General features: G+C 40.7%; 2 protein-coding genes across 3 annotated transcripts in view; one reads left to right on the top strand and one right to left on the bottom strand.

Moving 5' to 3' along the window:
• LOC306981636 (MAM domain-containing protein 2-like) overlaps positions 1-14,644 on the top strand; it is a 56,813-nt gene extending 42,169 nt beyond the window's left edge. The window contains exons 9-15 of the mRNA XM_079581263.1: positions 322-441; positions 1,815-1,954; positions 4,224-4,320; positions 5,435-5,587; positions 8,046-8,299; positions 12,855-12,939; positions 14,422-14,644. Coding sequence (XP_079437389.1) covers positions 322-441; positions 1,815-1,954; positions 4,224-4,320; positions 5,435-5,587; positions 8,046-8,299; positions 12,855-12,939; positions 14,422-14,468 — 896 coding nt within the window. The 3' untranslated portion in view covers positions 14,469-14,644. The remainder of the gene's footprint in view (positions 1-321; positions 442-1,814; positions 1,955-4,223; positions 4,321-5,434; positions 5,588-8,045; positions 8,300-12,854; positions 12,940-14,421) is intronic.
• Positions 14,645-17,999: 3,355 nt separating this feature from the next.
• The window catches only part of slc30a5 (solute carrier family 30 member 5), a gene marked incomplete at its 3' end in the record, with an annotated part of 30,987 nt that continues 21,069 nt past the window's right edge, over positions 18,000-27,917 (bottom strand). For both annotated transcript variants that reach the window (XM_079581260.1, XM_079581259.1), the window contains exons 14-17: positions 25,878-26,118; positions 23,800-24,026; positions 19,232-19,360; positions 18,000-18,170 (exon numbers count right to left, since the gene is read on the bottom strand). In XM_079581260.1, coding sequence (XP_079437386.1) covers positions 18,000-18,170; positions 19,232-19,360; positions 23,800-24,026; positions 25,878-26,118 — 768 coding nt within the window. The remainder of the gene's footprint in view (positions 18,171-19,231; positions 19,361-23,799; positions 24,027-25,877; positions 26,119-27,917) is intronic.

The raw sequence follows: 27,917 nt of genomic DNA, 5'->3' as shown, positions 1-27,917 counted from the left end.
AAAGCCAAACTGGAGAAAATGTGCTCGGTTCAGGTGGGAGTTAAGGGGTTGAACAATTTGGGAAAGATGATGATGTCGTGTCCTTGGAAGCTTTGAACAAGTCTGGTTCATCCTTGGGTGCAACTTCGAGGCACTTGAAGGTTCAGGTTGGTCCAAACAATGATGGAAATGTCCAGCCATCACACAGATCAGGAAGAAGGCGGGTTCTGTGTCCCCGAGATGAACCTGCTGTGTCTGAAATGTGAAGATCAACCCAAGAACAAAAGACCTGGTGAAGATGCTGAGGTTTATCGGCTGCTGGACCTGTTTTGTTGTGCACAGGCTCGTTCCTTTTGGCGCACTCTCGGCTGGGCCCTCGCTCTGAGTACGTGAGCCGCCTGGTGGGTCCTAGTCTGCCCGGCAACACCAAGTTCTGTCTGAGGTTCTTCTTCTCCCTCAGAGGTACCACACTGTGCCATACACTTCATGTAGTGCAGGAGACTCTTTCTTACTTAAAGGAGCTATACCTGATTGTACAAAGAAACAGGGTCACTCAAACTTCAAATTGCGATTTTCTGGTGCGAACTCATCTCAAACTTAGATAGATTGATGATGGATGTGTTCATACAGTGAGTGGACATGCAAACATACTGTCAAGCAATTATTACAAGTGCGGGTTTTTACTTCTACTGGACAATAGGGCTGGGTACTGTTTTCTTTTTTCGATACTACTACTTTAATGATTTCAAGCTAACACACAAGCTAACACACACGCTAACACACACGCTAACACACAAGCTAACACACAAGCTAACACACAAGCTAACACACACGCTAACACACAAGCTAACACACACGCTAACACACACGCTAACACACAAGCTAACACACAAGCTAACACACACGCTAACACACAAGCTAACAGTCACAGAAAAACACTATTTTGGTGAAAGTCGCCATTCCAAATTGTAGCGAGTGTCCTCTTCTTTAGGAAGGTTGAAAAAAGTCGTGCACCTCTCGTAGCCAAACGCACTTTTCTCCGTGACATTATTGTTAGGTAAGAATAAAGAACAGGTGTGTCCAGAGCAGGTTAGAAAGAGCTCCATGTTCACATCCTTCAGTGCAAACATGACGTCTGTTCAGACGCTCAGGGGTGCGTTTGCCTTTTTTTCTTTCTTTTTTTTAAGCGGTTTTATAAATTAAAATCAGGCTGTAAGGCATTACATTACAGAAGTTGTGCTCTTCCTGTTTGACACTATGACGTAAAAAACGTCAGAGTGTCACAAATCAGTGGTTTTCCAGCAATTTTCCGATGCCTATGTTATTTCATTCAATTAAGTTAAAGTAAGTCTTGTCTTAGAAGTCCTAAAACAGCACAACAAGACAGGCAGATGTTTTGAGCAGAATTTCCACTGAAAGGGGCTAGATGCAAGTTGGTCATTTTTATACTCACTACTGCCACCTCAGGTCTTGCTCGTAGCTGCAGCTTCTATATTAAGCTCGTGCATGACGGCACTTCTGACCCGAAGTAACAACCTTTTGAGTGACAGTGCAGGATTTTAGAGGCAGTTGTGGTGAACAGGTCTGAGCTCATTCTACATATGAGGACATGGCTGGAACATGTAGAGGGAGGAAAATACTTAATTTGAACATGTTTAAACTCTGTATAGTCCCTTGAAAAGAATTGTGTGAGCTAGATTCCTGTGAAAATTTTTTGGACTATTCACCGTGTATTCTCCTCACTGAGCTGAAATCTGAACTGCTAACTCATACTAGCATCTCAGAAGTATATTTGTGAATGTTGCTTTTGTGAGTCCTGTGCTGTTGGTGATCAGGCTTTAACCAGACGGAGCAGGCCCTCAGTGTGTACCTGCAGCGTGGGCGGGTCCAGGAGAAGATCTGGACTCAGGCGGAGAAGTCTCGAGGGATCTGGATCCAGGGAGACGTCAGCTTCACCACCAGCGGCCCGTCCAAGGTACGCAGGGTCAACTCCCTGGAGAACTGGGATGGGCGAGAGGTGTCGTGAGAGCTAGGAATGAGTTGGGGCAGCAGCTAGCAGTGCATGGTCCACTGCCTCCAACTTTCATGGCTTGGAAATGGGTTCTCCAGTTTTAACTACATATCCTTTCATGGTTCAGAAAATATACCTAATTTTCACAATAACATGTTTAAATATTGCGCTGATTCAATGTTCCCCCATAGACTTATATGGGAGGATTCAATTTCAAGGGCCTTTTTCTCAAAACACATTTTTCTGTCATTGTGGCGACACTATGTCCACGTCAGTCGGACCTAAAGACTTTCCAGCCTTGGACTTGTGACAAAAAAATGACAAAAATGTGACAAAGAAATAACAAAAATTTGATGAAAAATTTACGAAAAAATGACAAAAATGTGACAAAAAGTGAGAAAACATTGACAAAAAAGTGACGAAAAATTTAGGAAAAAGTGGCAAAAATGTCACAAGAAATTGACAAAAAATGACAAAATAATGTGACAAAAAGTGACAAAAAAATTGATAAAAACAATTACAAAAAAGACAAAAATTGACGAAAAAATGACAAAAATGTGACAAAAATGTGACAAAAAAATGACAAAAATTAGATAAAAAATTTACGAAAAAATGACAAAAATGTGACAAAAATGTGACAAAAAATGACAAAACAATGACAAAAAAATGACGAAAAATGTATGAAAAAGTGGCAAAATAATGTGACAAAAAATGACAAAAATTGACGAAAAAATGAACAATATTTGGAAGATTTTTTCAGAGGGATTTTTTACTATTTAATCCCTAAGCCCCATTTATTGAGTTTTGAATGTCAAAAAATAAGGCGAAAATTACATTTTTACAAATGTTTCCACTAAAAAACAGCTTATTTAAAAAAAAACCAAGAAATCCTAAATCCCCTGTGAAAAAGTCTTGGTAACTCATTCATCAATAAAATGAAACAATAAATTTGAATGTAGCTCTATCCATTATTCAGATTTCGTCGCTGAAAAGATGGGAAATTTGGGGCATTTTTAGGCATAAAACACCTTGTTCTTATATGAAAAGATAAAATGACAGAAAACTTGCAATGTATTTTTTTCTCACATTTATGCCAGTGATCGACAGCAACAGTTTCAAATTGATATCTGTAAATATATAAATTTTTTCCCTATTCACCTGCAGTGTCTCGCCTTAAAAACTCAGGGAAACGTTCAAATCTCACCTGTTTCGATCTGTACGTCGTGTACAGCTTTTCGCTATGCAACACCACGCCCCCTCAGAGTAAAAAAAAAAGAAAAGAAACACAATAATATATATGAAATGTCCAGATCCTGACTCTTCACACATTTTTGATCGTCATTTATTTCACTTCTGTTCATCACAGAGCCACCAAAATCACACATAAGGTGTATTAGAGTGTCTGCAGCTGGACAATAAACGTGGAGCTGTCCTTCCTCTCCCCTGTCTTTTACATTCACGATCAGCAGGGTCCCACACAAATGAAGAGAAGCATCATGGTGGATATGAATCCCCTGTGTTAACCCCTTTACTCCCACCTGAACCGAGCACATTTTCTCCAGTTTGGCTTGACAAAAAAGTGATGTAAAATTTAGGAAAAAGAGGCAAAAATGTCACAAGAAATTGACAAAAAATTGACGAAAAAATGACAAAATAATGTGACAAAAAATGACAAAAATTTGATAAAAACAATTACAAAAAAGACAAAAAATGTGACAAAAATGTGATAAAAATTTGACAAAAAAATTACAAAAATGTGGGAAAAAAAATAACAAAATTTGATGAAAAATCTACGAAAAAATGACAAAAAAATGACCAAAAATGACCAAAAAAAAGACAAAAAATGTGACAAAAAGTGAGAAAACATTGACAAAAAAGTGACGAAAAATTTATGAAAAAGTGGCAAAAATGTCACAAGAAATTGACGAAAAAGACAAAAAATGTGACAAAAAAATGACAAAAATTGACGAAAAAATGACAAAAATGTGACAAAAAATGACAAAAAAAATGACAAAAAAGTTACAAAAATGAGTTGATTACCCAACAAAAAAATGATGGAAAAAAAAATCTGATGACGTGAGGAAAAAGATCCTCTTGGTTCAGGCGGGAGTTAAGAGGTTATCTTGCGAGTCGTTCTGACACTTGCACAAATGACGGTGTGTTTGTGTGGAGGATGTGTCCAGTTAAATAAAGTTAAATAAAGTTTTTGTGTTTGGTTTTTGCCCGTGTCCAGGTGCTGTTTGTCAGCGTGTGCAGGAGTCTGTGGGACTGCGGCTCCGTGGCTCTGGACGACATCAGCCTGGCCCTGGGTCACTGCGAGCTGAGCGCAGGTAACTCTCCTCCCTCTGCTGTGGGTCAAAGTACTTCAGTGAAAGTACTGAAGTATTTGTATCTTCAGTATTCAAACATGTGTTGTACGGCGACACAATGGGGACAAACCTTCTTCCTTGTTGTCAGTGGCATCTGCACAGCGCCACCTACTGTTCATAGAGTGCATTATTAGGCTTTTCCAGTAAGTAAGAACAAGGACGCCGTCATAAAACATCATTATAGCCCCGCCATCTGACAAACAGGAAGTCGGCCATGTTGGATTTAAATCCTGGAGACGATTCCACCCACCCATAACAGTCACTTGAAGTACCTCCAAAACTCTTCTTACAGTATTCACACCCCTTTACTTCTCCCATATGTTCTCATGTTACACTGTGTTTCAAAATGGATACAATTATTTTTTTCCTCATCAATTTACAGGGTTTCTGCGGGAAATGCTAATGAATTCACTGACAATGGCATTAAATCTCAACTTTTTGAAAAATTATCACATTGCCTAGCAATTTTTCCTGTGTGTGTATATATACATATATATATATATATATATTAAGGCTGTCAATAGATAAAATGTTTTAATCGCGATTAATCGCACGTGAAAAGTCCAACAGCTGATAACCGGGATCTTCAGCCATTTCTGAACATCCCGGGATTAATAACTCACTTTTTAGACACATTTTTATTTGTGCTGAACCTTTTGGACAGAAACTGCAAACTTTTAGGTTCATGAAGTAAAATATAAGGACAAAATTGAAATATTTTTGGTTGAAATAGGATAATTGAATTAATCGCAATTAATTATTTTTGCGATTCATGCGATTAATCAGCGCCGTTTCTCCGTTTACGGCATTAAAAGGTAGTGTTGTTCCGATACTAGTTTTTCCCTTCTGATCTGATATCGATACTTAAAAAAAAAAACCAAAATCTATAGCTCATTATGCAGATTTAAACATCTGTGCACTTGATTCTCCGTAGGCAAAACAACAACAATATATATCATTAGTAGTCGTGTCACCACATACTTATTCTAACTTTTCTGTGAGCACCGCTCCGTGGGCACATGGCTCTTGTGGTCTGAGCTCGTGTCCAGGTGAATGACCTCTTGCTGGTGTGCAGGCGTGCTGACCGTGCCCGCGCACTGTGACTTCGAGTCGGGGCTGTGCGGGTACTCTCAGGACAGACACGGCGATGACGCAGAGTGGTACCGGAGGAGAGGCCCCACCCCGACCTCCTACACCGGGCCCCGGGGCGACCACACCACCGGCCTGGGTACTGCATGCTCTACACTGACATTTTTTCTTATTATTATTATACATATTTTCTCCACCCCATTTCCCTATTTTTTTTATTATTATTATTTTTTGTGTCAATTTTTAGGACTTATTTTCCTCAATTTCCCCCCCTAATGTTTTCCACATTTTTCCTTTTCTAAATGCTTGTCCCATTTTTCCCTTTACAGTTTTCCGTATCTTTCCCTATTTTCTCCCCATCCCCCCTATCTTTTCTATTCATTTTTTAGCCCCTTTTCCCCACTTTTTTTCTTACACATTTTTTCCTTTTTTTTGCCCCTGTTTCTCCCCATATTTAACATTTCCTGACATTGTAGATTAACCCAATATTGTAAATTTGCAGATCTAGATGACAGATATTTTATAGGTATTGTAAACCAAGTATCGTCTAAGTACAGGTATCACTTTTTTTTTTTTGAACAATACCGAGCTCTACTAAAGTTACCTTTGAGAGAGTGTTGTAGCTGTTGACTCTTCACAAAAACATGTAAAGCTCTTCCTATCATCCAGGGGGCAGTGTAAACCAAATATGGTCCAACCGACAGACTCCAAACTTTCCCGTCTTGGACTCAACAACATCTGGAAATCTTTTTGACAGGGATTTTTCACTATCTCATTCTTGAAGATTCTAAATTACACAGATTTTTTTTTTTTCACTTGCACGAGACGGTACTCGGTTTACTTGTACATGGACTTGAGTAACATTTTGAAGTAATCCTTAGAGTAGTGTTACCATATGGTACGTTTTGCTTCTACTTGAGTAATATTATAACGTATCTGTCGTGCATTAGACGGTTATAATGCACGATGCGGAGTCAAGAAGTGCATTATAACGTCTAACGCGGCTCCTCGTTGTTTAATCCGCTTATACCAGGTTCCCACAAACGTAACATTTATAATAAATGTTTTATTCATTGACTAAAGTCACTAAATCTGCCAGACTACGGGACTATTTTGTGTGGGTTATTAGCCGGTCACTGAAGGCTGGTCTCAGAGCGAGTCATTCTCCGCAGCTATTACGAGGATCTCAGTCAGGCTCAACGACACAACATCAGCACAGAATCACAACACAACAGGACTAACCCGGAAACACTTTTCCCTGGAAGTAAACACCGATATGCGGCACTCGTGGGCAGGAGGTATTTACCTTTTACAAGGTTTAACCTGAAGCTAGCTAGCTAGCTCAACCAGCTCAACTGTTTATGGAAACAGCTGCGGTGGAGTCGCTCACACCTGGGCCCCCCCAACTCAAACTTTTATGTTTGACTTTACTAATCCAGACAAATATGCTTCAATGCAGGATCATTTTATGTACATCTGAAAATGATGAATAGCCTTAACCGTTTCCAATAGAAATGTAAAGCTCATATGTTATTAACAGTAGCTAACCTAGCTGCTCACTCTCCTCTACAAACATTTAGCAAACCTTTTGTTTTATGCCAAAAACGTTGAAATTAACACAAAATCCATCTCATACGTTCCTGTCAGTCACTAATTACGCCTTTATCTGATTCAGCTGTGTCATGCGTTGCTATGGCGACGCCACAGCGGAGTGATATCCCAGTGATTTAACTACCGGACTACGTGTGCGGTTATAGATAGATACAGACGGCATCTCGTCATAGAAGGGGGCGTAGCTTCGCCGAGGGGGAAAATAGAATCTTTAGAGAAACACAGATTTTCACTCTTTTTAGCCATTTTCTGGTGGAATATGAACTTATTTATCACATAAATAAAGTCAAGTGTAAATCAGGCCCATTTGGATATTTTCTCACAGCAGATTGTTCAGTAGAAGTGAAAAAACGGCAGTTGTAGCTCGCGCTAGCTAACCGTTAGCATTAGCCCGATGCTAACATGTAGCATCAAGTTAGCATTCTCCGTTTTTTTATGTATTTATGGGCTGTTGAACCACTTTGCTCCTCCCCATGTCTTTGTATCTTTATTTAGTAGAAACTATATTCATATTTCAGCATTTATTACAGTAGTTTTTGAATAATTAGAGAAAATTTACATTTTTTCGTAATTGTTTTCCCCCTTAACTGTTTTCAATTTTCTCTAATTATTCAAAAACTACTGTAACAAACGCTTAATTATGAATATAGTTTTCTACAAAATAATGATACAAAGATATGAATAACGGAGAATGCTAACTTGATGCTACATGTTAGCATCGCGCTAATGCTAATGCCGTTTTTTCACCTCTACTGAACAATCTGCTGTGAGAAAATATCCATATGGGCCCGATTTACACTTGACTTTATTTATGTGATAAATAAGTTCATATTCCACCAGAAAATGGCTAAAAAGAGGGAAAATTGTGTTTCTCTAAAGATTCTATTTTCCCCCTCGGCGAAGCCACGCCCCCTTCTATGACGAGATCCTTTCCTGTGGATGTGGAGATGAGTTTTGGAGAGAAATATGTCCTGGTCTGTTCCCAGGACACTACGTGCACCTGGAGGCCTCGCCCCTGCTGCCCGGACAGAGCGCCCGGCTGCGGTCCCCCTCTCTGCGGGGCTCCCGGGGGCCCCAGTGCCTCCTGTTCCACTTCCACATGTACGGCTCTGGGACGGGCCGGCTGAGCGTGCGCCTGGACGAGGGCGGCGAGGAGCGGGCGCTGTGGGAGCGAGAGGGCGAGCAGGGCATAGGCTGGCTCCGGGCGGCGCTGCAGTACCACAGCGACCGGCAACACCAGGTAGGACCAGGGCCCCACCCACACACCTCTGAAATGTACTTACAGAAACACTCTGCTGAACTGGCTCAGAGCAGGGCTGTGGGGAATAAAGAAGTGACCAGGAAAAAGAAGGAAGGAAGGAGGGAGGGAGGGATGGAGGGAGGGAGGAATCAAGGAGGGAGGGATGGAGGGAGGGAGGGAGGGAGGGAGGGAGGGAGGGAGGGAAGGAAGGAAGGATGGAAGGAAGGAAGGAAGGAAGGAAGGAAGGAGAGAGGGAGGGAAGGAAGGAAGGAAGGAGAGAGGGAGGGAAGGAAGGAAGGAAGGAAGGAGAGAGGGAGGGAAGGAAGGAAGGAAGGAAGGAAGGAAGGATGGAAGGAAGGAAGGAAGGAGAGAGGGAGGGAAGGAAGGAAGGAAGGAGAGAGGGAGGGAAGGAAGGAAGGAAGGAGAGAGGGAGGGAAGGAAGGAAGGAAGGAGAGAGGGAGGGAAGGAAGGAAGGAAGGAAGGAAGGAAGGAAGGATGGAAGGAAGGAAGGAAGGAAGGAAGGAAGGAGAGAGGGAGGGAAGGAAGGAAGGAAGGAAGGAAGGAAGGATGGAAGGAAGGAAGGAAGGAAGGAAGGAAGGAAGGAAGGAAGGAAGGAAGGAGAGAGGGAGGGAAGGAAGGAAGGAAGGAGAGAGGGAGGGAAGGAAGGAAGGAAGGAGAGAGGGAGGGAAGGAAGGAAGGAAGGAAGGAAGGAAGGAAGGAAGGAAGGAAGGAAGGAAGGATGGAAGGAAGGAAGGAAGGAAGGAAGGAAGGAGAGAGGGAGGGAAGGAAGGAAGGAATCAAGGAGGGAGGGAGGGAGGAAGGAAGGAAGGAATCAAGGAGGGAGGGAGGGAGGGAGGAAGGGAGGAGGGAATCAATGAGGGAGGGAAGGAAGGAAGGAAGGAAGGAAGGAAGGAGAGAGGGAGGGAAGGAAGGAAGGAGGGAAGGAGGGAATCAAGGAGGGAGGGAGGGAAGGAAGGAAGGAAGGAAGGAAGGAAGGAAGGAAGGAAGGAATCAAGGAGGGAGGGAAGGAAGGAAGGAAGGAAGGAAGGAGAGAGGGAGGGAAGGGAGGAAGGAAGGAAGGAAGGAAGGAAGGAAGGAATCAAGGAAGGAAGGGCAACTGTGACGAATGTATTAAATGGTGCATACATATACAGTCCCTATCAAAAGTTTAAGAGCAGTTGAAAAATTGGTTTGATCTTAAAGCAGTACTAAGTAACTCTTCCCCCTAGAGGCCATTAGCGCAACTGCAGGTGTCGTAGCAAGTTGCGATTTTTTAACTTATTAATTGTGTTGGAGAGTAAATACTACGCTGACAGGAAAAACAAAGGGAGAGAGGGATATTGTACATCCAATTATACAATGGAAATATTTTTTGGCTGTAAATACTGTTTAAAGTGACGCTAGCCCACAGTTAGCTTTGCCTGTTAGCATGTTAGCTTCTTCTTCGTGATTCCATTAGTGTGTGTTGGTGGCTCCGTCGTCCCTGTGCGGGTAATACAAGAGTTTATGGGATGATTGGAGGGTCTTTCATCTCCCCCTGGTGTCTCTGACCAGAAAACCATGTTTGCAACTTGACCGCCACCGGACCGGAGAAAGCAATACACACTAATGAAATCACAAAGAAGAAGCAAGCATGCTAACAGGCAAAGCTAACTGCGGGCTAGCGTCACTTTAAACAGTATTTACAGCAACGTTTGAGTGAAATTTTTTTTTTCCATTGTATAATTGGATGCACAGTAACCCTCTCTCCCTTCACCTTTCCTGTCAGCGTAGTATTTACTCTCCAAGACAATTAATAAGTTAAAATATCGTAACTTTAAAAATGAGAGGCCCTGCTTTTGTAACTCAAAAACCCGACCACGCTCAAAACAATCATTTTTTTGCCTTTGCCGTGACAGTGTGAATACTGGACAGAAGATGACACTGAATCCACATTTTTGCACAGATTTCACCTTTTAAAGCCATGTGGTCCTAAACTTTTGGTTTTGCCGCAAAAACAGATTCATCAGTTCATTTGTTGTTTTTAGTCAAAGTTTTACTCCCATTTCTTCTTGTTGAATATTGAATTTTTACTGTTATTGACATTCTACTGTTCAGATCCAACCATGCAAAAAGTTAAATTTTTCAACTGGTCTTAAACTTTTTTAAACTTTTGTGTGAAAGAGAACGTTTTGGAACAAGGGCTGGTTTAAAGGGTTTCAAAATTTCCCACAATGCATTCTGAAAAGTAGTGAGCAGGTGCGGCCCTCAGACGGGTCGATATATAGCTGGAAGTGTTTAACGTCCTCTCTATGAATTATCTGAAGCGACCGACCTTTGCCTTTTCAATTTTGACTAATAAAATGTTTTTTTCACGCGTAAATTAGAAGTTCTCAGCCGATCTCTGCTCATTTCAATGAACGAGAGCTTCAGTTTCAAACAAAGGAGATCGGGAAGTGACGTCTCTACAGCACAATCATCTTCTTTGTTATTTTTCATTCTCTCTCCAATTAAAATATAACAATGTAAAAAGAAAAAAGTCTCAAGTTATAAATACATTTTTACGGAAAAATCACAACCCCGCAGTGTTAATTTAGTCGACTAAAATATTTAGTCTTAATTTTAGTCAAAGTGATATTTTTGACGACTAAAATTGGACTAAAACTAAATTCAAAGTTTCTCATGACTCACTCATCACCAAAACTATGACTAAAATGTCCAGATATTTTAGTCGACTAAAATAAGACTAAATAAAAATGAAAAGGAGAGACTAAAATCATCCAAACTTCTATTGAGCGTCTGAAAGAGGCTCAGATCCAAGGCCGTGGGAACCCAGGGGGCTGAGGGGGCTGCAGCACCCCCTGGTGGATAGTTTGGGAACAGCAAGCAATATTATTAAATAGGAAATATGCGCAGAAAAAGAACCCCCTAACTAAAATATCTTCCCACGGCTCTGCTCATGTGATGTAAATTCACAGCCAAAGGATCAGCTCTGCGCCTTATTCATGTGGGAGAAGCTCCATGAAGTCGAGGACCTTGATTAAATATGATTATAATGAATATTATCAATGCAAGGTCGACTAAATTAGTCTTAAATTTAGTCGACTAAATTGACAAAACTAGACTAAAATTGAAAAGTTTATTTTTACTAAATCTCGATTAAAGAGAGTGACCTACTTTTGCGCCGCATCTGGTTAATAACTCTCTCTCCCGTTCATTCTCAATGGCAAATATAGATGCAGTTCACTTTTTGTCCACCAGCGTCAAATTGGGGGCGCTGTTTCACTCCTTTCGCAAAGTTAAGGAAACACTGGTGTCTTGGTGTTTATCAATCACAGAGCGCCGTAGCATCAACTTTCACATTTTTCCAACTTTAATAATAGTTTTAGGTTGAAAAGTTTAAAGTGTTAACGTTCATTTTTGCATCAGTTGAAAAAAGGTTTAGTAAAACATTGCAGGTTGTATTGAGTCAGCAGCTGCTTTTGGAGAGACCTAGTTCCAGCATTGACGTGGAAGGCGCATCATTTTTTTTGTCACATTTCTTGTGACATTTTTGTGACATTTTTGCCACTTTTTCATCAATTTTTCATCACTTTTTTGTCAATGTTTTCTCATTTTTTTGTCACATTTTGTCACATTTTTTAAAATCTTTTTTGGGTCATTTTTAGTCACATTTCTTTCATTTTTTTGGTCAATTTTTTATCAAATTTTTGTTATTGTTTTGCTACATTTTTGTCATTTTTTGTCACATTTTTTCAATTTTTTGGTCAAATTTTTATCACATTTTTGTTATTTTTTTGTCACATTTTGGTCCTTTTTTTTGTCACATTTTTGTAATTTTTTTGTCACATTTTGGTCCTTTTTTTTGTCACATTTTTGTAATTTTTTCGTCATTTTTTTGTCAATTTCTTGTGACATTTTTGCCACTTTTTCATCACTTTTTTGTCATTGTTTTCTCATTTTTTTTGTCACATTTTGTTACATTTTTGTCTTTTTTTTGTCATTTTTTGTCACATTTCTTTCATTTTTTTTGGTCAATTTTTTATCAAATTTTTGTTATTGTTTTGCTACATTTTGGTCATTTTTTGTCACATTTCTTCAATTTTTTGGTCAAATTTTTATCACATTTTTGTCACATTTTTGTAATTTTTTTGTCACATTTTTGTAATTTTTTCGTCAATTTTTTGTCAATTTCTTGTGACATTTTTGCCACTTTTTCATCACTTTTTTGTCATTGTTTTCTCATTTTTTTTGTCACATTTTGTTACATTTTTGTCATTTTTTTGTCATTTTTTGTCACATTTCTTTCATTTTTTTGGTCAATTTTTTATCAAATTTTTGTTATTGTTTTGCTACATTTTGGTCATTTTTTGTCACATTTTTTCAATTTTTTTGGTCAAATTTTTATCACATTTTTGCCACTTTTTGCCACTTTTTCATCACTTTTTTGTCATTGTTTTCTCATTTTTTTGTCACATTTTGTTACATTTTTGTCTTTTTTTTGTCATTTTTTGTCACATTTCTTTCATTTTTTTTGTCAATTTTTTATCATTCAAAGTCCCTCTCTCTGCTGCAGATCGTGTTTGTGGCGACGCGCGGCTCGTCCGTCCGCAGCGACATCGCCATCGACGACGTCGCGTTGGAGAGCGGACCCTGCCCAGGTACCATGTTGTTATGTCTGTAACCATGGTGACAGCCTAACACCTGAACTCCCCACATACTGTAAAGGCCAAGCTCAGCTCTTGAGCTTTGAAGACAGCCAACTTCTGAGCCTGAAGCCTTTATAGAAACGTAGAGGAGTAGAAAGTAATGCATTTATCTTGTCCGTGTATTGGAGTAAAAGTAATAAGATGGCTACAAAAGTACAGATCTTGCATATGACACATGAGACACATTTTATACATATTATAGACAGAAGTTTCTATCTATAACTGTGTTTCCATCCCTGGGCTTTAATGCACAGTTTGAAGTTTCGCACAAGTAAGAAGTGATGGAAACACCAGAATTCACATTTAACCTCTTAACCTCTTAACTCCCGCCTGAACTGAGAGGATCTTTTTCCTCACATCATCAGATTTTTTTCCATCATTTTTTTGTTGGGTATTCAACTCATTTTTGTAACTTTTTTGTCATTTTTTCGTCAATTTTTTATCACATTTCTGTCCCATTTTTTGTCATTTTTTTTTGGTCACATTTTGTCACATTTTTGTCTTTTCTTCATTTTTTTTGTCATTTTTTTTTTTTAATCAAATTTTTGTTATTGTTTTGCTACATTTTGGTCATTTTGTTGTCACATTTTTGTCATTTTTTTGGTCAAATTTTTATCACATTTTTGTAATTTTTTTATCACATTTCTGTCATTTTTTTGGTCGATTTTTTCTCAAATTTTTGTTATTGTTTTGCTACATTTTGGTCATTTTTTTGGTCACATTTTTGTAATTTTTTGGTCAAATTTTTATCACATTTTGTCATATTTTTGTAAAATAAAATCACATTTTTGTCATTTTTTCGTCCATTTTTTGTCAATTTCTTGTGACATTTTTGTGACATTTTTGCCACTTTTTTTTTAATCATTTTTTATCACTTTTTTGTCATTGTTTTCTCATTTTTTTGTCACATTTTTGTCTTTTTTTGTCACATTTCTTTCATTTTTTTGGTCAATTTGTTATCACATTTTTGTTATTGTTTTGCTACATTTTGGTCATTTTTTGTCACATTTTTGGTCAAATTTTGATCGAATTTTTGTCACATTTTTGTCAATTTTTGTCAAATTTTTGTCATTTTTTTTGTCACATTTCTTTCATTTTTTCGTCCATTTTTTGTCAATTTCTTGTGACATTTTTGCCACTTTTTCATCAATTTTCCGTCACGTTTTTCTCACATTTCCATCATTGTTTTCGTCACAGTTCTGTCGCTATTTTCACAGCTTTTTTCCAGAAGCTTTTGGACTGGGGTAAAGCCAAACTGGAGAAAATGTGCTCGGTTCAGGTGGGAGTTAAGGGGTTAAACAGTTCATCCGCTCACTTGAGATGGTTTGTGATTTTTTGCGAAGAAGCATCAGTGTGCATTCTGGAAGATGGAAACAGGTAAATTAACAGTATCTTTGTTGCTTGTACTCACGTTGTGTCCTCGTGTCGTTCCAGAGCTGAAGCAGCGAGTCGTCACGGGAACCTCCAATGAGATCGAGTAAACACCAGTCATGGCTTTTGGCTGGACATGGACTGACTGTATATATTATAAATATACATGTACCTGTATATGACCCGACGGCCGCAGAATAAGGCCAGGCGCTGCAGGTCAAAGGGACAAACAGTTAATGCAGAGAGATCATTGGAAACTGTTGCTGTAGATTACTGGTATAAATATTAGGAACAAAATGTGTGGCTACTTTTCTGTTTTCATATAAGGCATTTTATACATAAAAATGGCCAAAATTGTCAAGATTCTGAATAATGGATAGAGCCACGGTTTTATTTTGTGACGTCATAGTTACAAAGTTTGCTCAGAGGGATTTTCGATCTTGTTTAGTTTTTGAATAAACGAGTTATGAGTGTCTTTGGTCTTTTGTCTTTAAAATCTAAGGGAATTTTAATATCTAATTTCTATATTTGAAGAGTTTCGTGGCGCTAGGCTAATGCAAGGCTAGCGCATTTCTATGGTATCAGCTAGCCTGCATTAAAAACAGTGTGACCCGCTCCACAGAGCACCTGAGGCAAATCACTTATAACACCAGACTAGCCATATAAATGTCTGTGTCCGTAGAATAATTTTAACCATTTTGCAGCATCAGCTTCGTGCTTGTATAAGCTACGCAGCGGCGGAGTGATCTGCTAGAAAATAGTCCCTCAAAATGCGATCGTTCATGTGATGCAGGTCAGTTATATTCCAAACATGATTCCACTTTTTCTCCAGTTTGGCTTTACCCCAGTCCAAAAGCTTCTGGAAAAAAGCAGTGAAAATAGCAACAAAACTGAGACGAAAACAATGATGGAAATGTGACAAAAAAGTGAGAAAACATTGACAAAAATGTGACAAAAAAATTACAAAAATGTGATAACAATTTGAAGAAAAAATGACGAAAATTTGACAAAAAAAATGACCAAAAAAATGACAAAAATGTGACAAAAAAATTATAAAAATGTGATGAAAAATTCCTTTTTTTTTTTACAAAAAATGGGACAGAAATGTGATATAAATGTCTGTGTCGATGGAATCATGTTTGGAATATAACTGACCTGCATCACATGAATGATCGCATTTTGAGGGACTATTTTCTAGCAGATCACTCCGCCGCTCCATAGCTTACAACCACGAAGCTGATGCTGCAAAATGGTTAAAATTACTCTATGGACACAGACATTTATATGGTTAGTCTGGTGTTATAAGTGATTTGCCTCAGGTGCTCTGTGGAGCGGGCCAGACTGTTTTTAATGCAGGCTAGCTGATACCATAGAAATGTGCTAGCCTAGCATTAGCCCAGCACCACAAAACTCTTCAAATATAAGAACTGCATGAATTACAAAAAAAATATCTCCAGAAATCAGCAACACTCTGGAAGACTAGGAAATGAGGCCCTATGTCAAAAATCCTGAAATATCCCTTTAAAATGAATGACTAATTTCTTTTGAATTGAATTAAAAAACGGAGCGGGAAGCAGTGAAGGGAGGAGAGGATCGAGGTGACGTGGGAGCATCTTGATGTTTGTCAAAAGGTGTTCGACCTTTGCTAAAAGACGCAGCTGAAAGAAGCGAGATTTGACCACAGCATTGATTTGTTTTTCAGCTCGCTACATTTTTGACACACTGACTGGTCGGACACTCCCTTTTTTTTCATTTAAATGTAGGAATTATTATTATTATAAGACCAACAGGCAGTTACAGTGTCTCTCGAAAGTACTAATGCACCTTGAACTTTTGCACATTTTGTCATGTTTACAACCATAAACATAAAGATAGTTCAAATTGAACTTTTTGGCCCAAATGCAAAACGTTATGTATGGAGCAAACCTAACACTGCTCACTGGGGAGACTGTAAGAATAGTTGGGAAGATGGATGGAGCCAAATACAGAAAGAAGAAAACCTGCTGGAGTCAGAAAGAGAACTGAGGCTGGGGCGGAGATTCACCTTCCAGCAGGACAATGACCCTAAACACAAAGATAAATCTACTAAAACAAACATACCGTAAATTCTCTAATACTGGCCTGTATTCCATTAGCGGCCGGGTCTCTAACAGGGGCCGGGTTCGCGGCTGGCGGAGGCAAATTAAAGCCGGTCTCTAAAACAGGCCGGGGCTTTTATTAGAAACTATAGCGGTAGAAATATTCCCCATGTTAGGAATTTGTCTCATACTGGTGTAAAAGAAAACTCACGTGCAGGAAGTAACAAACGGGAACCCGGGCCGATGGGGAAGCTGCGGAGGAGCTGATCCGAGCGTAACTTTGACACAGATTTAGCCACTTTTCAAACCTCCTGTGACTATATTTGGAAACAGGGTAAGGAACACATGTGTGACCCTCCAGGGTTTTAATAAAGTCTCCATCGCGTCTTCAAAGCACGTCCAGCTGCTCCGTGTGTAGGTCAGTCCCACGCCTCAAAATAACTCCTCCCATCAGCGCGAGCGTCTCGTCTTCTCTCGGGTCAGTCTCATGATCGATCACAAACACAAACGCTCCGTCTAAACTCGCCTTTTACACAAGATAACAACAAATAATCTGGTCTGGTAAAAACGAAACAGAAACCTGCAGTGACACTGATGTCAAAGCTCCACTAACAGCAACGAAACACTTCCTGTTGTCCCGACAAAATAAAAGGCGTCAATGTTCCAGCCGCTGGGAGAGGGTTTGAAATGTTCATTAATAAATGAACCGAATATTTTAGGTGCAAATGGACACAAATCTCGTTTTTCTTCGTTTTCCTGGTCGTCCGTTTTGCTCAAATAGAAATAAAGGCCGGTCTCTAATTGTGGCCTGGTTCCAATAAAGGCCTGGTCCTAGATGCCCTTGAGGAAATAAAGGCCCCGGCCTCTATTAGGACATTTACGGTATTAATGTGTTAGAATGGCCCGGTCAAAGTCCTGACCTAAATCCTATTGAAAATCTGTGGAAAGACCTGAAAACTGCTGTTCACAAACGCTCTCCTTCTAATGTGACAGAGCTTGAGTTGTTTTGTAAAGAGGAATGGACTAAAATGTCAGTCTCTACATGTGCAAATCTTGTAGAATCAGACCCCAAAAGACTTGCTGCTACAGAATCATGTATCATTTTGCTTTCACTTCACAGTTGTCTGTTACTTGTGTGTGAACTTTCAGTAAAAAATAAATAAACATGACAAAATGTGCAAAAGTTCAAGGTGTATTAGTACTTTCAAGAGGCATTGTATGGAGAAAGTTAAAGGCACAAGCAGGGTTAGTGAGCACGGGCAGGTAGAGCTGTAGATCGTCTGCCTACAGGTGGAAGGATAAGTTGTGCTTCGCAGCAATGGACCCAAGAGGCAGCATGTACAAACTGAATAGGGCTGGGCCAAGGATGGAGCCCTGCGGGACCCCAGTGGACAACGGTATGAGGCAAAGCACTGTAAGACCATCTTCATAACCGCTTGTTGGACAGTAAGACAGAGATCTCCAAAAGAGTTCCGTTTATTAAAACACATTCACACACTGTACAGGTTAAACACAGTCCGTTTGGTCCACGACACAGGTACTTCAGAGCCTTCAGAGCCGCGGTCACATGATGCAGGTCCCGTCGTGCAGGTACTTCATGGCCTCCCTCTGCTGCGTGAGGTGGAGCACGTCCTGGAAGCCTGTGCTGAGGCCGGACATGTGCTGGAAGTAGGCCTCCTTCTCCACCTGCACCGACAGGTTGTTCACACCGGCGTCCTTCAGCACGGACGTCACCTGGAACGGAAGGAAGTAACCGTTTTGAAATGTTACCGCATCTATAACACACTCAGAGTTGTGTTTTGTTTGTACTGAATAATGTAGTTCTCACACTTCAGATTTCAATAGATAAATTATATACCAAAATGATGGTTTAAAATATATTCAGATGCAGTTTTGGCTGAAATTGACCAGATTTTTTATGCACTGATTGTTACATTTTTGTTGAATTTTTGTCAAATTTTTGTTGAATTTTTGTCACATTTTGTTGAATTTTTGTCACATTTTTGTTGAATTTTTGTCACATTTTTGTTGAATTTTTGTCACATTTTTGTTGAATTTTTGTCACTTTTTTGTTGAATTTTTGTCACATTTTTGTCACATTTGTCTCATTTTTGTCTCATTTTTGTCACATTTTTGTCACATTTTTGTCTCATTTGTGTCTCATTTTTGTCTCATTTTTGTCACATTTTTGTCTCATTTTTGTCACATTTTTGTTGAATTTTTGTCACTTTTTTGTTGAATTTTTGTCACATTTTTGTTGAATTTTTGTCACATTTTTGTCTCATTTTTGTCTCATTTTTGTCACATTTTTGTCACATTTTTGTCACATTTTTGTCACTTTTTGGTTGAATTTTTGTCACATTTTTGTTGAGCTTTTGTCACATTTTTGTCGTGTTTACATCCTTGTTTTTTCCCTCATTTTTTGTGGCTGTTTTGGTGCTTTTTTCCCAAGAAACCTTTTGATTAGGGTAAAGCCAAACTGGAAAAAATGGCATCCGTTCAGGTGGGAGTTAAGAGGTTAAAGCAATTTGAAGTCATTTATCTCATTTAAGATGAGTTTTTTTTCTTTCTTCCAGTGTAGTGCTTTACTTTGGCCTAAAACTGGCAGCTTCAGCCCCGGGTCTTTTTACAATGAAAACAATTGGCCCTCCGTTAAGAAAACTTGCCTACCCCTGCAACACAGGGCGGGGGCGCTTGCATCAGTGGATCCTGTTAAAAGGATGATCAGGTGCTTCTGCTCCACTATCACATGTGACAGACCCAGTGAGAGATCAGTGCCTCAGCATGTAGGTCACCTGTTGTACGATGCGCTGCTCCACCACGTCGGGCATGACCTGCAGGTGGATGGTGCCCGCCATGACGCTGGCTGAGTGTCTCCAGAAGTGTGGGTCTCTGTAGGAAATCACGCCCTCTATCTTCTCGATCTGAAACAACAGGAGAGAAACGTTCATCTCAGAAAGACTCACTGCGACTGAATATTAGAACAAAATTGATCCCCCTTCTTAAAGAGAGGGACCACCACCCCAGTCTGCCAGTCCAGGGGCACTGTCCCCGACCGCCACGCGATGTTGCAGAGACGTGTCAGCCAAGACAGTCCTACAACATCCAGAGACTTAAGGTACTCAGGGCGAATCTCATCCACCCCCGGAGCCACCGAGGAGCTTTCTCACCACCTCGGTGACTTCAGCCTGGGTGATGGGCGAGCCCACCTCCGAGTCCCCAGCCTCTGCTTCCTCATTGGAAGACGTGACGGTGTAGGTCAGCAGCCCCCCACCCGCACTGAGGCGCCGGATGGTTTGCCAGAATCTCTTCGAGGCCGACCGATAGTCTTCCTCCATGGCTTCTCCGAACTCCTCCCAGACCCGAGTTTTTGCCTCCGCGACCGCACGAGCTGCAGCACGCTTGGCCTGCCGGTACCTCTCAGCTGCCTCAGGAGTCCCACAAGCCAACAAGGCTAGGTAGGACTCCTTCTTCAGCTTGACGGCATCCCTTACTTCCGGGCGCCACCACCGGGTTCGGGGATTGCCGCCGCGACAGGTACCAGAGACCTTACGGCCACAACTACGAGCAGCCGCATCGACAATGGAGGAAGAGAACAGGGTCCACTCGGACTCCATGTCCCCCGCCTCCCCCGGAATCTGGGTGAAGCTCTTCCGGAGGTGGGAGTTGAAGACCCCACTGACAGAGGGATCCGCCAGACGTTCCCAGCAGACCCTCACAACACGCTTGGGCCTGCCGGGTCTGACCGGCTTCCTCCCCTGCCAGCGGATCCAGCTCACCACCAGGTGGTGATCAGTTGACAGCTCAGCCCCTCTCTTTACCCGAGTGTCCGAGACACGCGGCCGGAGGTCAGACGACACAACTACAAAGTCGATCATCGACCTCCTGCCTAGGGTGTCCTGGTGCCACGTGCACTTATGGACACCCTTGTGCTCGAACATGGTGTTCGTTATGGACAAACTGCGACTAGCACAGAAGTCCAATAACAGAACACCACTCAGGTTCAGATCGGGGAGGCCGTTCCTCCCAATCACTCCCTCCCAGGTCTCACTGTCGTTACCCACGTGGGCGTTGAAGTCCCCCAGCAGAACAATGGAGTCCCCAGTCGGAGCACTATCTAGTACCCCTCCCAGGGACTCCAAGAAGGCCGGGTACTCTGCACTGATGTTGGGCCCGTAGGCCGAGACAACGGTGAGAGACCTGTCCCCGACCCGAAGGTGTAGGGACGCGACCCTCTCGTCCACCGGGGTGAACTCCAACACGTGACGGCTGAGCTGGGGGGATATGAGCAAACCCACCCCAGCCCGCCGCCTCTCCCCGCGGGCAACTCCAGAAAAATGGAAAGTCCAGCCTCTCTCCAGGAGTTGGGATCCGGAACCCAAGCTGTGCGTGGAGGTGAGCCCGACTATATCTAGCCGGTATCTCTCAACCTCCCGCACAAGCTCAGGCTCCTTCCCCCCCAGCGAGGTGACGTTCCATGTCCCGAACGCCAGAAGCTGCGCATGTGGACCAGGTCGTCGAGGCACCTGCCTCTGACTGCCACCCAGTCCTCTCCGCACCCGACCCATACGGATCCCTCTGCGGGTGGTGAGTCCACAGGAGGGCGGGCATTTTTTTGACTAGTAGTGCAACTAAATCTGTCTCCTCCTTAACAATATTGAACTTTGTGAAAAAACACTCTTCATGTAATTATAAAGCATTTTTATTGAAAGTGAGCTTGCAGGCTAGTTCGTGTTAGCATTACTGAGACAGGGACCCTGTGCTTTCAAGTAACTTAAACTTTCATTGTTGGTGGACTGAGAAAAATAGAGTTTCATGTTAAAGCCACTGATCAATGCTTACCTTGACCTTTATCTCTTTGTAGTCGCTACTCGCTACTCTTTGTGTAGAGCGAGTTCAAAACTCGATAGAGATGCAGCATCTCATAAACGCAAAGCCAACTCATTCTTTTATACCACTGAGACTTATTTTTCTGCCCCTTCACTTTGAATGTGGTGCATTCTGGGAGCCAGGAGCGTTTGTGCAGGTGTGAGTGCAGCCAGCAGGGGGCAGGATACATGTTTATAGAATTTATGTGGATTTGTTTGAAATAATTTGTACTTTTGTAATTGTCTTAAGAACACATCATTGTAAACAAGTCTAAACATGATCTAAACCAGTCTAAACCTGATCTAAACCAGTCTAAACCTGATCTAAACCAGTCTAAACCTGATCTAAACCAGTCTAAACCTGATCTAAACCAGTCTAAACCTGATCTAAACCAGTCTAAACTTGATCTAAACCAGTCTAAACTTGATCTAAACCAGTCTAAACTTGATCTAAACCTGATCTAAACCACTCTATACCTGATCTAAACCAGTCTAAACCTGATCTAAACCAGTCTAAACCTGATCTAAACCACTCTATACCTGATCTAAACCAGTCTAAACCTGATCTAAACCAGTCTAAACTTGATCTAAACCAGTCTAAACCTGATCTAAACCAGTCTAAACCTGATCTAAACCAGTCTAAACCTGATCTAAACCACTCTATACCTGATCTAAACCAGTCTAAACCTGATCTAAACCAGTCTAAACTTGATCTAAACCAGTCTAAACCTGATCTAAACCAGTCTAAACCTGATCTAAACCAGTCTAAACCTGATCTAAACCAGTCTAAACCTGATCTAAACCAGCCTAAACCTGATCTAAACCAGTCTAAACCTGATCTAAACCAGTCTAAACCTGATCTAAACCACTCTAAACCTGATCTAAACCAGTCTAAACCTGATCTAAACCAGTCTAAACTTGATCTAAACCAGTCTAAACCTGATCTAAACCAGTCTAAACCTGATCTAAACCAGTCTAAACCTGATCTAAACCAGTCTAAACCTGATCTAAACCAGTCTAAACTTGATCTAAACCAGTCTAAACTTGATCTAAACCAGTCTAAACCTGATCTAAACCACTCTAAACCTGATCTAAACCAGTCTAAACCTGATCTAAACCAGTCTAAACTTGATCTAAACCAGTCTAAACTTGATCTAAACCACTCTAAACTTGATCTAAACCAGTCTAAACCTGATCTAAACCAGTCTAAACCTGATCTAAACCAGTCTAAACCTGATCTAAACCAGTCTAAACCTGATCTAAACCAGTCTAAACATGATCTAAACCAGTCTAAACTTGATCTAAACCAGTCTAAACCTGATCTAAACCAGTCTAAACCTGATTTAAACCAGTCTAAACCTGATCTAAACCAGTCTAAACTTGATCTAAACCAGTCTAAACCTGATCTAAACCAGTCTAAACCTGATCTAAACCAGTCTAAACCTGATCTAAACCAGTCTAAACCTGATCTAAACCAGTCTAAACTTGATCTAAACCAGTCAAAACTTGATCTAAACCAGTCTAAACCTGATCTAAACCACTCTAAACCTGATCTAAACCAGTCTAAACCTGATCTAAACCAGTCTAAACTTGATCTAAACCAGTCTAAACTTGATCTAAACCACTCTAAACTTGATCTAAACCAGTCTAAACCTGATCTAAACCAGTCTAAACCTGATCTAAACCACTCTAAACCTGATCTAATCCAGTCTAAACCTGATCTAAACCAGTCTAAACTTGATCTAAACCAGTCTAAACCTGATCTAAACCAGTCTAAACCTGATCTAAACCAGTCTAAACCTGATCTAAACCAGTCTAAACCTGATCTAAACCAGTCTAAACCTGATCTAAACCAGTCTAAACCTGATCTAAACCAGTCTAAACCTGATCTAAACCAGTCTAAACATGATCTAAACCAGTCTAAACTTGATCTAAACCAGTCTAAACCTGATCTAAACCAGTCTAAACTTGATCTAAACCAGTCTAAACCTGATCTAAACCAGTCTAAACCTGATCTAAACCACTCTAAACTTGATCTAAACCAGTCTAAACCTGATCTAAACCACTGTAAACGTGATCTAAACCACTCTAAACTTGATCTAAACCAGTCTAAACCTGATCTAAACCAGTCTAAACTTGATCTAAACCAGTCTAAACTTGATCTAAACCAGTCTAAACTTGATCTAAACCAGTCTAAACCTGATCTAAACCAGTCTAAACCTGATCTAAACCAGTCTAAACTTGATCTAAACCAGTCTAAACTTGATCTAAACCAGTCTAAACCTGATCTAAACCAGTCTAAACTTGATCTAAACCAGTCTAAACCTGATCTAAACCAGTCTAAACATGATCTAAACCAGTCTAAACTTGATCTAAACCAGTCTAAACTTGATCTAAACCAGTCTAAACCTGATCTAAACCAGTCTATGGCTAAAATATGTGCGATTAGTATTTTCCCCATTGTAAAGTTGAAAGGTTTTGGCTCTGGACAGTACCTTCTCCAGCGCCGTGCTGAGCTCCTTCTCGTGCTCATGCGGCGCCCTCAGCAGCAGCACCTCGCAGGCGTCCTTCACGAGGGGCAGCACGCTGAGGAAGATGAGCGTGGCGATGAAGAGCGAGCAGATGGGGTCCGCGATGAGCCAGCCGAACTGCCGGATCAGGATGGTGGAGATGATGACGCCCACGCTGCCTAGAGTGTCGGCCAGGACGTGGAGAAACACCCCTGTCGGACGGCAACAGACACCCGGGTCAGGTGTTAAGTTAAGGTTAGCTGCGAGCTAAAGCTACTGGAGCCCAGAGCACGCCTGACTCAAATCTGAAAGTTATGGCTACTTCATTCTTACGATCTGTGACCACTCAGGCCTAAGTTCTCTGTGCTCTACACCCAAGTACAAGTTTATAGGACAGTCTGAGGTCAGCGTAAGCCGCAGATTTAACATGTGGCGTGCGGGAAGTGGCTCACAGACAGGGGCGGACTGGCCATATGTCCATTCTGGAAGAGCACAGAAGGGCCACTGGCTCGAGGGCCACCGGTCCCGCCTCAACCGAGCTTTACCCAAATCTAAAAGCTAAAAAGAAAAGCGTCAAAATAGCGAGAAAAAGAGGATGAGAGCAAGAGACAAACACGGACAAAAAAACACAACAAAAAATTATAAAAAATCATTAAAAATTCAACAAAAATGTGACAAAAACTTAACCAAAGAGTGACAAAAATGTGACAAAAATTCAGCAAAAATGTGACAAAAAAATTACAAAAAATCAACAAAAATGTGACAAAAATGCAACAAAACTGCAACAAAAATGTGACAAAAATGTGACAAAAATTCAGCAAAAATGTGACAAAAATGTGACACAAATGCAACAAAAATTCAACAAAAATGTGACAAAAATTCAGCAAAAATGTGACAAAAAAATTACAAAAAATCAACAAAAATGCAACAAAAATGCAACAAAACTGCAACAAAAATGTGACAAAAATGTGACAAAAATGTGACACAAATGCAACAAAAATTCAACAAAAATGTGACAAAAATTCAGCAAAAATGTGACAAAAAATTACAAAAATGCAACAAAAATGCAACAAAAATGCAACAAAAATCAACAAAAATGTGACAAAAATTCAGCAAAAATGCAACAAAAATGTGACAAAAATTCAGCAAAAATGTGACAAAAAAATTACAAAATTCCACAAAAATGTGACAAAACTTCAACAAAAATGTGACAAAAATGTGACAAAAATTCAACAAAAATGTGACAAAAATGCAACAAAAATGTGACAAAAATTCAGCAAAAATTCAACAAAAATGTGACAAAAATTCAACAAAAATGTGACAAAAATGTGACAAAAATTCAACAAAAATGTGACAAAAATGCAACAAAAATGGGACAAAAATTCAGCAAAAATGGGACAAAAATGGGACAAAAATTCAACAAAAATGTGACTAAAATGAAAAAGAAAAGAAAACACACAAAAGGTGACACAACACAGCAACAGCGCGAGGAAAAAGGTCAGTTTTGTGGGTCTTAGCTTTCAAATGAGGTGTTCCACAGCCAAAAGAGGACAGAATGCATTTGGTTAAGGCGGGGGGTAAGAGGTTAAAATATGTATTTGTGGAAGTGTCACAATTACGCTCATTTGGGCCAGGCTAGTCAGAGTCCAGGGCTGTTTTTCAGTCCCAGTCCAGCCCCTGCTCACAGACGCTTAAAAAGTAAACATGCCAGATATTCCAGCTGCACAAATATCTTATTCATGACGACGTCCAGCAACAACAGCTCATTTATCAGCTTTGAAAGGGGAGGAACAGGTCCAGCTCCATTAGTTTCTATGGGAGGAAATCCCGATAGTGACTGGATGCAAAGGTTGCTATGAGGTACGATTCAACAACTGTTTTGGGGCGGGGTTTTGCGAAAGGTCAATTGTCATGTCCCCAGTTCCTTGTGGTGCCATCTAGAATAAACTCTAGCTGAGACATTCATAATGTAAACAGACGAGCAGACATTTCCTTTGACCTGAGCGGAGTGTACGCAGAAACGCAGCTTTGGAAAGGAACAAGTATGCTACTTAGCAACGCACCTCTCATGTTGGCGTTCATGCCTCCTCCTCCTGATCCGTGAGAGTGTCCGTGTGACCCGTGACCCCCGTGGCTGTGGCCATGACTCCCGTGCCCGTGACCGTGCCCGTGCTCGCTGTGGGAGTGCCCGTGGTGCGAGTGCCCGTGGTCGTTTGACGAGCAGCTCTTCCCTCCGTGGCTGTGGGCGTGGCTGAAGGCACAGATGCCCACCAGGTTGACCAGCAGACCCCCCACTGACACCGGCTGGACACACGGGACAGAAAGTCACCACAGGCGTCGGAGTTAGGGGGAGAAATCCTGTTTTGGATGCCCGACATGGGTGTGGAGTGACGGCACAAGAGACTGAGCCGTGTGGATCAAAACAATTGGAGCTACATGACATTAATAGGCTTTTTCCACGGGCAATTCTGACCCTGCTCAGCCCTGGGCCAAAATGCACTCAAATTAGAGGTGCACCCATCAGTACTAAGCAACACATGCCCCTAGAGGCCATAAGTGCCATTGCAGGTGTCATAGAATGTTGGGATTTTTTACTCATTAATTGTCCGTGAGAGTAAATACTTCGCTGACAGAAAAAACAAAGGGACAGAGGGATATTGTTCATCCAATAACACAATGGAGATCTTTCTTTTCACTCAAACGTGGCTGTAAATACTGTTAAAGTGCCGCTAGCCCGCAGTTAGCTTTGCCCGTTAGCAGTGTTACTTTTGACATATTTTATTTTAGTTTTAGTCTTAGTCTTTTGACTAAAATGTAATTTAATTTTAGTTGAGATTTAGTCAAAAAAAACTTCTTAGTTTTAGTCTAGTTTTAGTCGACTAAAATTGCATGTCAATTTAGTCGACTAAAATTAAGACTAATTTAGTCGACTTATATTTATAACATTCATTATAATCATATTTAATCGTGGTCCTCGACTTGATGGAGCTTCTTCCACATGAACAAAGCTCAGAGCTGATCCTTAGGCAGAGAATTTAAAAGATATGAGGTTTTTTCAGACGCTCAATAGAAGTTTGGATGATTTTAGTCTCTCCTTTTCATTTTTATTTAGTCTTATTTTAGTCGACTAAAATATCTGGACAATTTAGTCACAGCTTTAATCTCAGGAGAAACTTTTAGTTTAGTTTTAGTCGTCAAAAATATCCCTTTGACTAAAATTAAGACTAAATATTTTAGTCGACGAATTTAACACTGCCCGTAAGCCTGTTTATGTGTATTGGTGACATCTACCCGGTGCCAGCAAAGTTGCAATTGTGGTTTTCTGGCCAGAGACACTAAGGGGAGATGACAGACCCCAATCATCACATTAACACTTGTATTACCCCCAGAGGGACTACGAAAAGGATTTATTAAGGTAAGCAAGTTACTTAGTACTGCTTTAATCTTTTTTATAGTTTCTAATGTGCGTGATATTTTGTGATATTTTGTTAAGTTTAATTGTTTATTTGAGCATTCAGCTGGAAGCTCATGAGGCACCCACCCCCAACTCAATGCAATACAAATTTACATTTCACGATAACAAAAAGGACATAGTACAAAATGAAAAAAAACAACAAGGAAAAGCAGCAAAAAATATATTAGACGCACTCTATGGCATTTACCTTGAATAAGATATATGACTGCCTATAGCAAATTACTTTATCAATCAAACATTTAGCAACATCATATTGAGATTAGTCTCATTGGCAAAAGGGAACTTGATACAGTACAATGTGGCGCACTACAACAACGGTCTCATTTCATGTACGATGACTGTACAAAGCAAGGAACCAAAAGCGATCATTATACTGTATTTTGTTCCTAAGGTTACCAACACCAAACATTGCTCATTCCCAGTTGTCAATTCCATCCTCATTATAGTATTAGTATTATTTCTGTACAATTGTCTTCTTTTTTTGTACACTGTATTATGTAAGCCGTACATAGTGTAGTGTGTTAAAAGCCAGGGTGTAGAGGGGGCCGGTTTAAGAGATATTTATGGTTGGTTACGGTGAGGCCAGGCGGAGCATACAGCCTTAACACAGTGGAATTAGGAACAGCAT

This window comes from Gobius niger (genome assembly GCF_951799975.1).
Source record: "Gobius niger genome assembly, chromosome: 22".
NCBI classification, from domain to species: domain Eukaryota; kingdom Metazoa; phylum Chordata; class Actinopteri; order Gobiiformes; family Gobiidae; genus Gobius; species Gobius niger.
The sequence above is the reverse complement of the archived record's forward strand: the minus strand, read 5'-3'. Positions and strand labels throughout refer to the sequence as shown.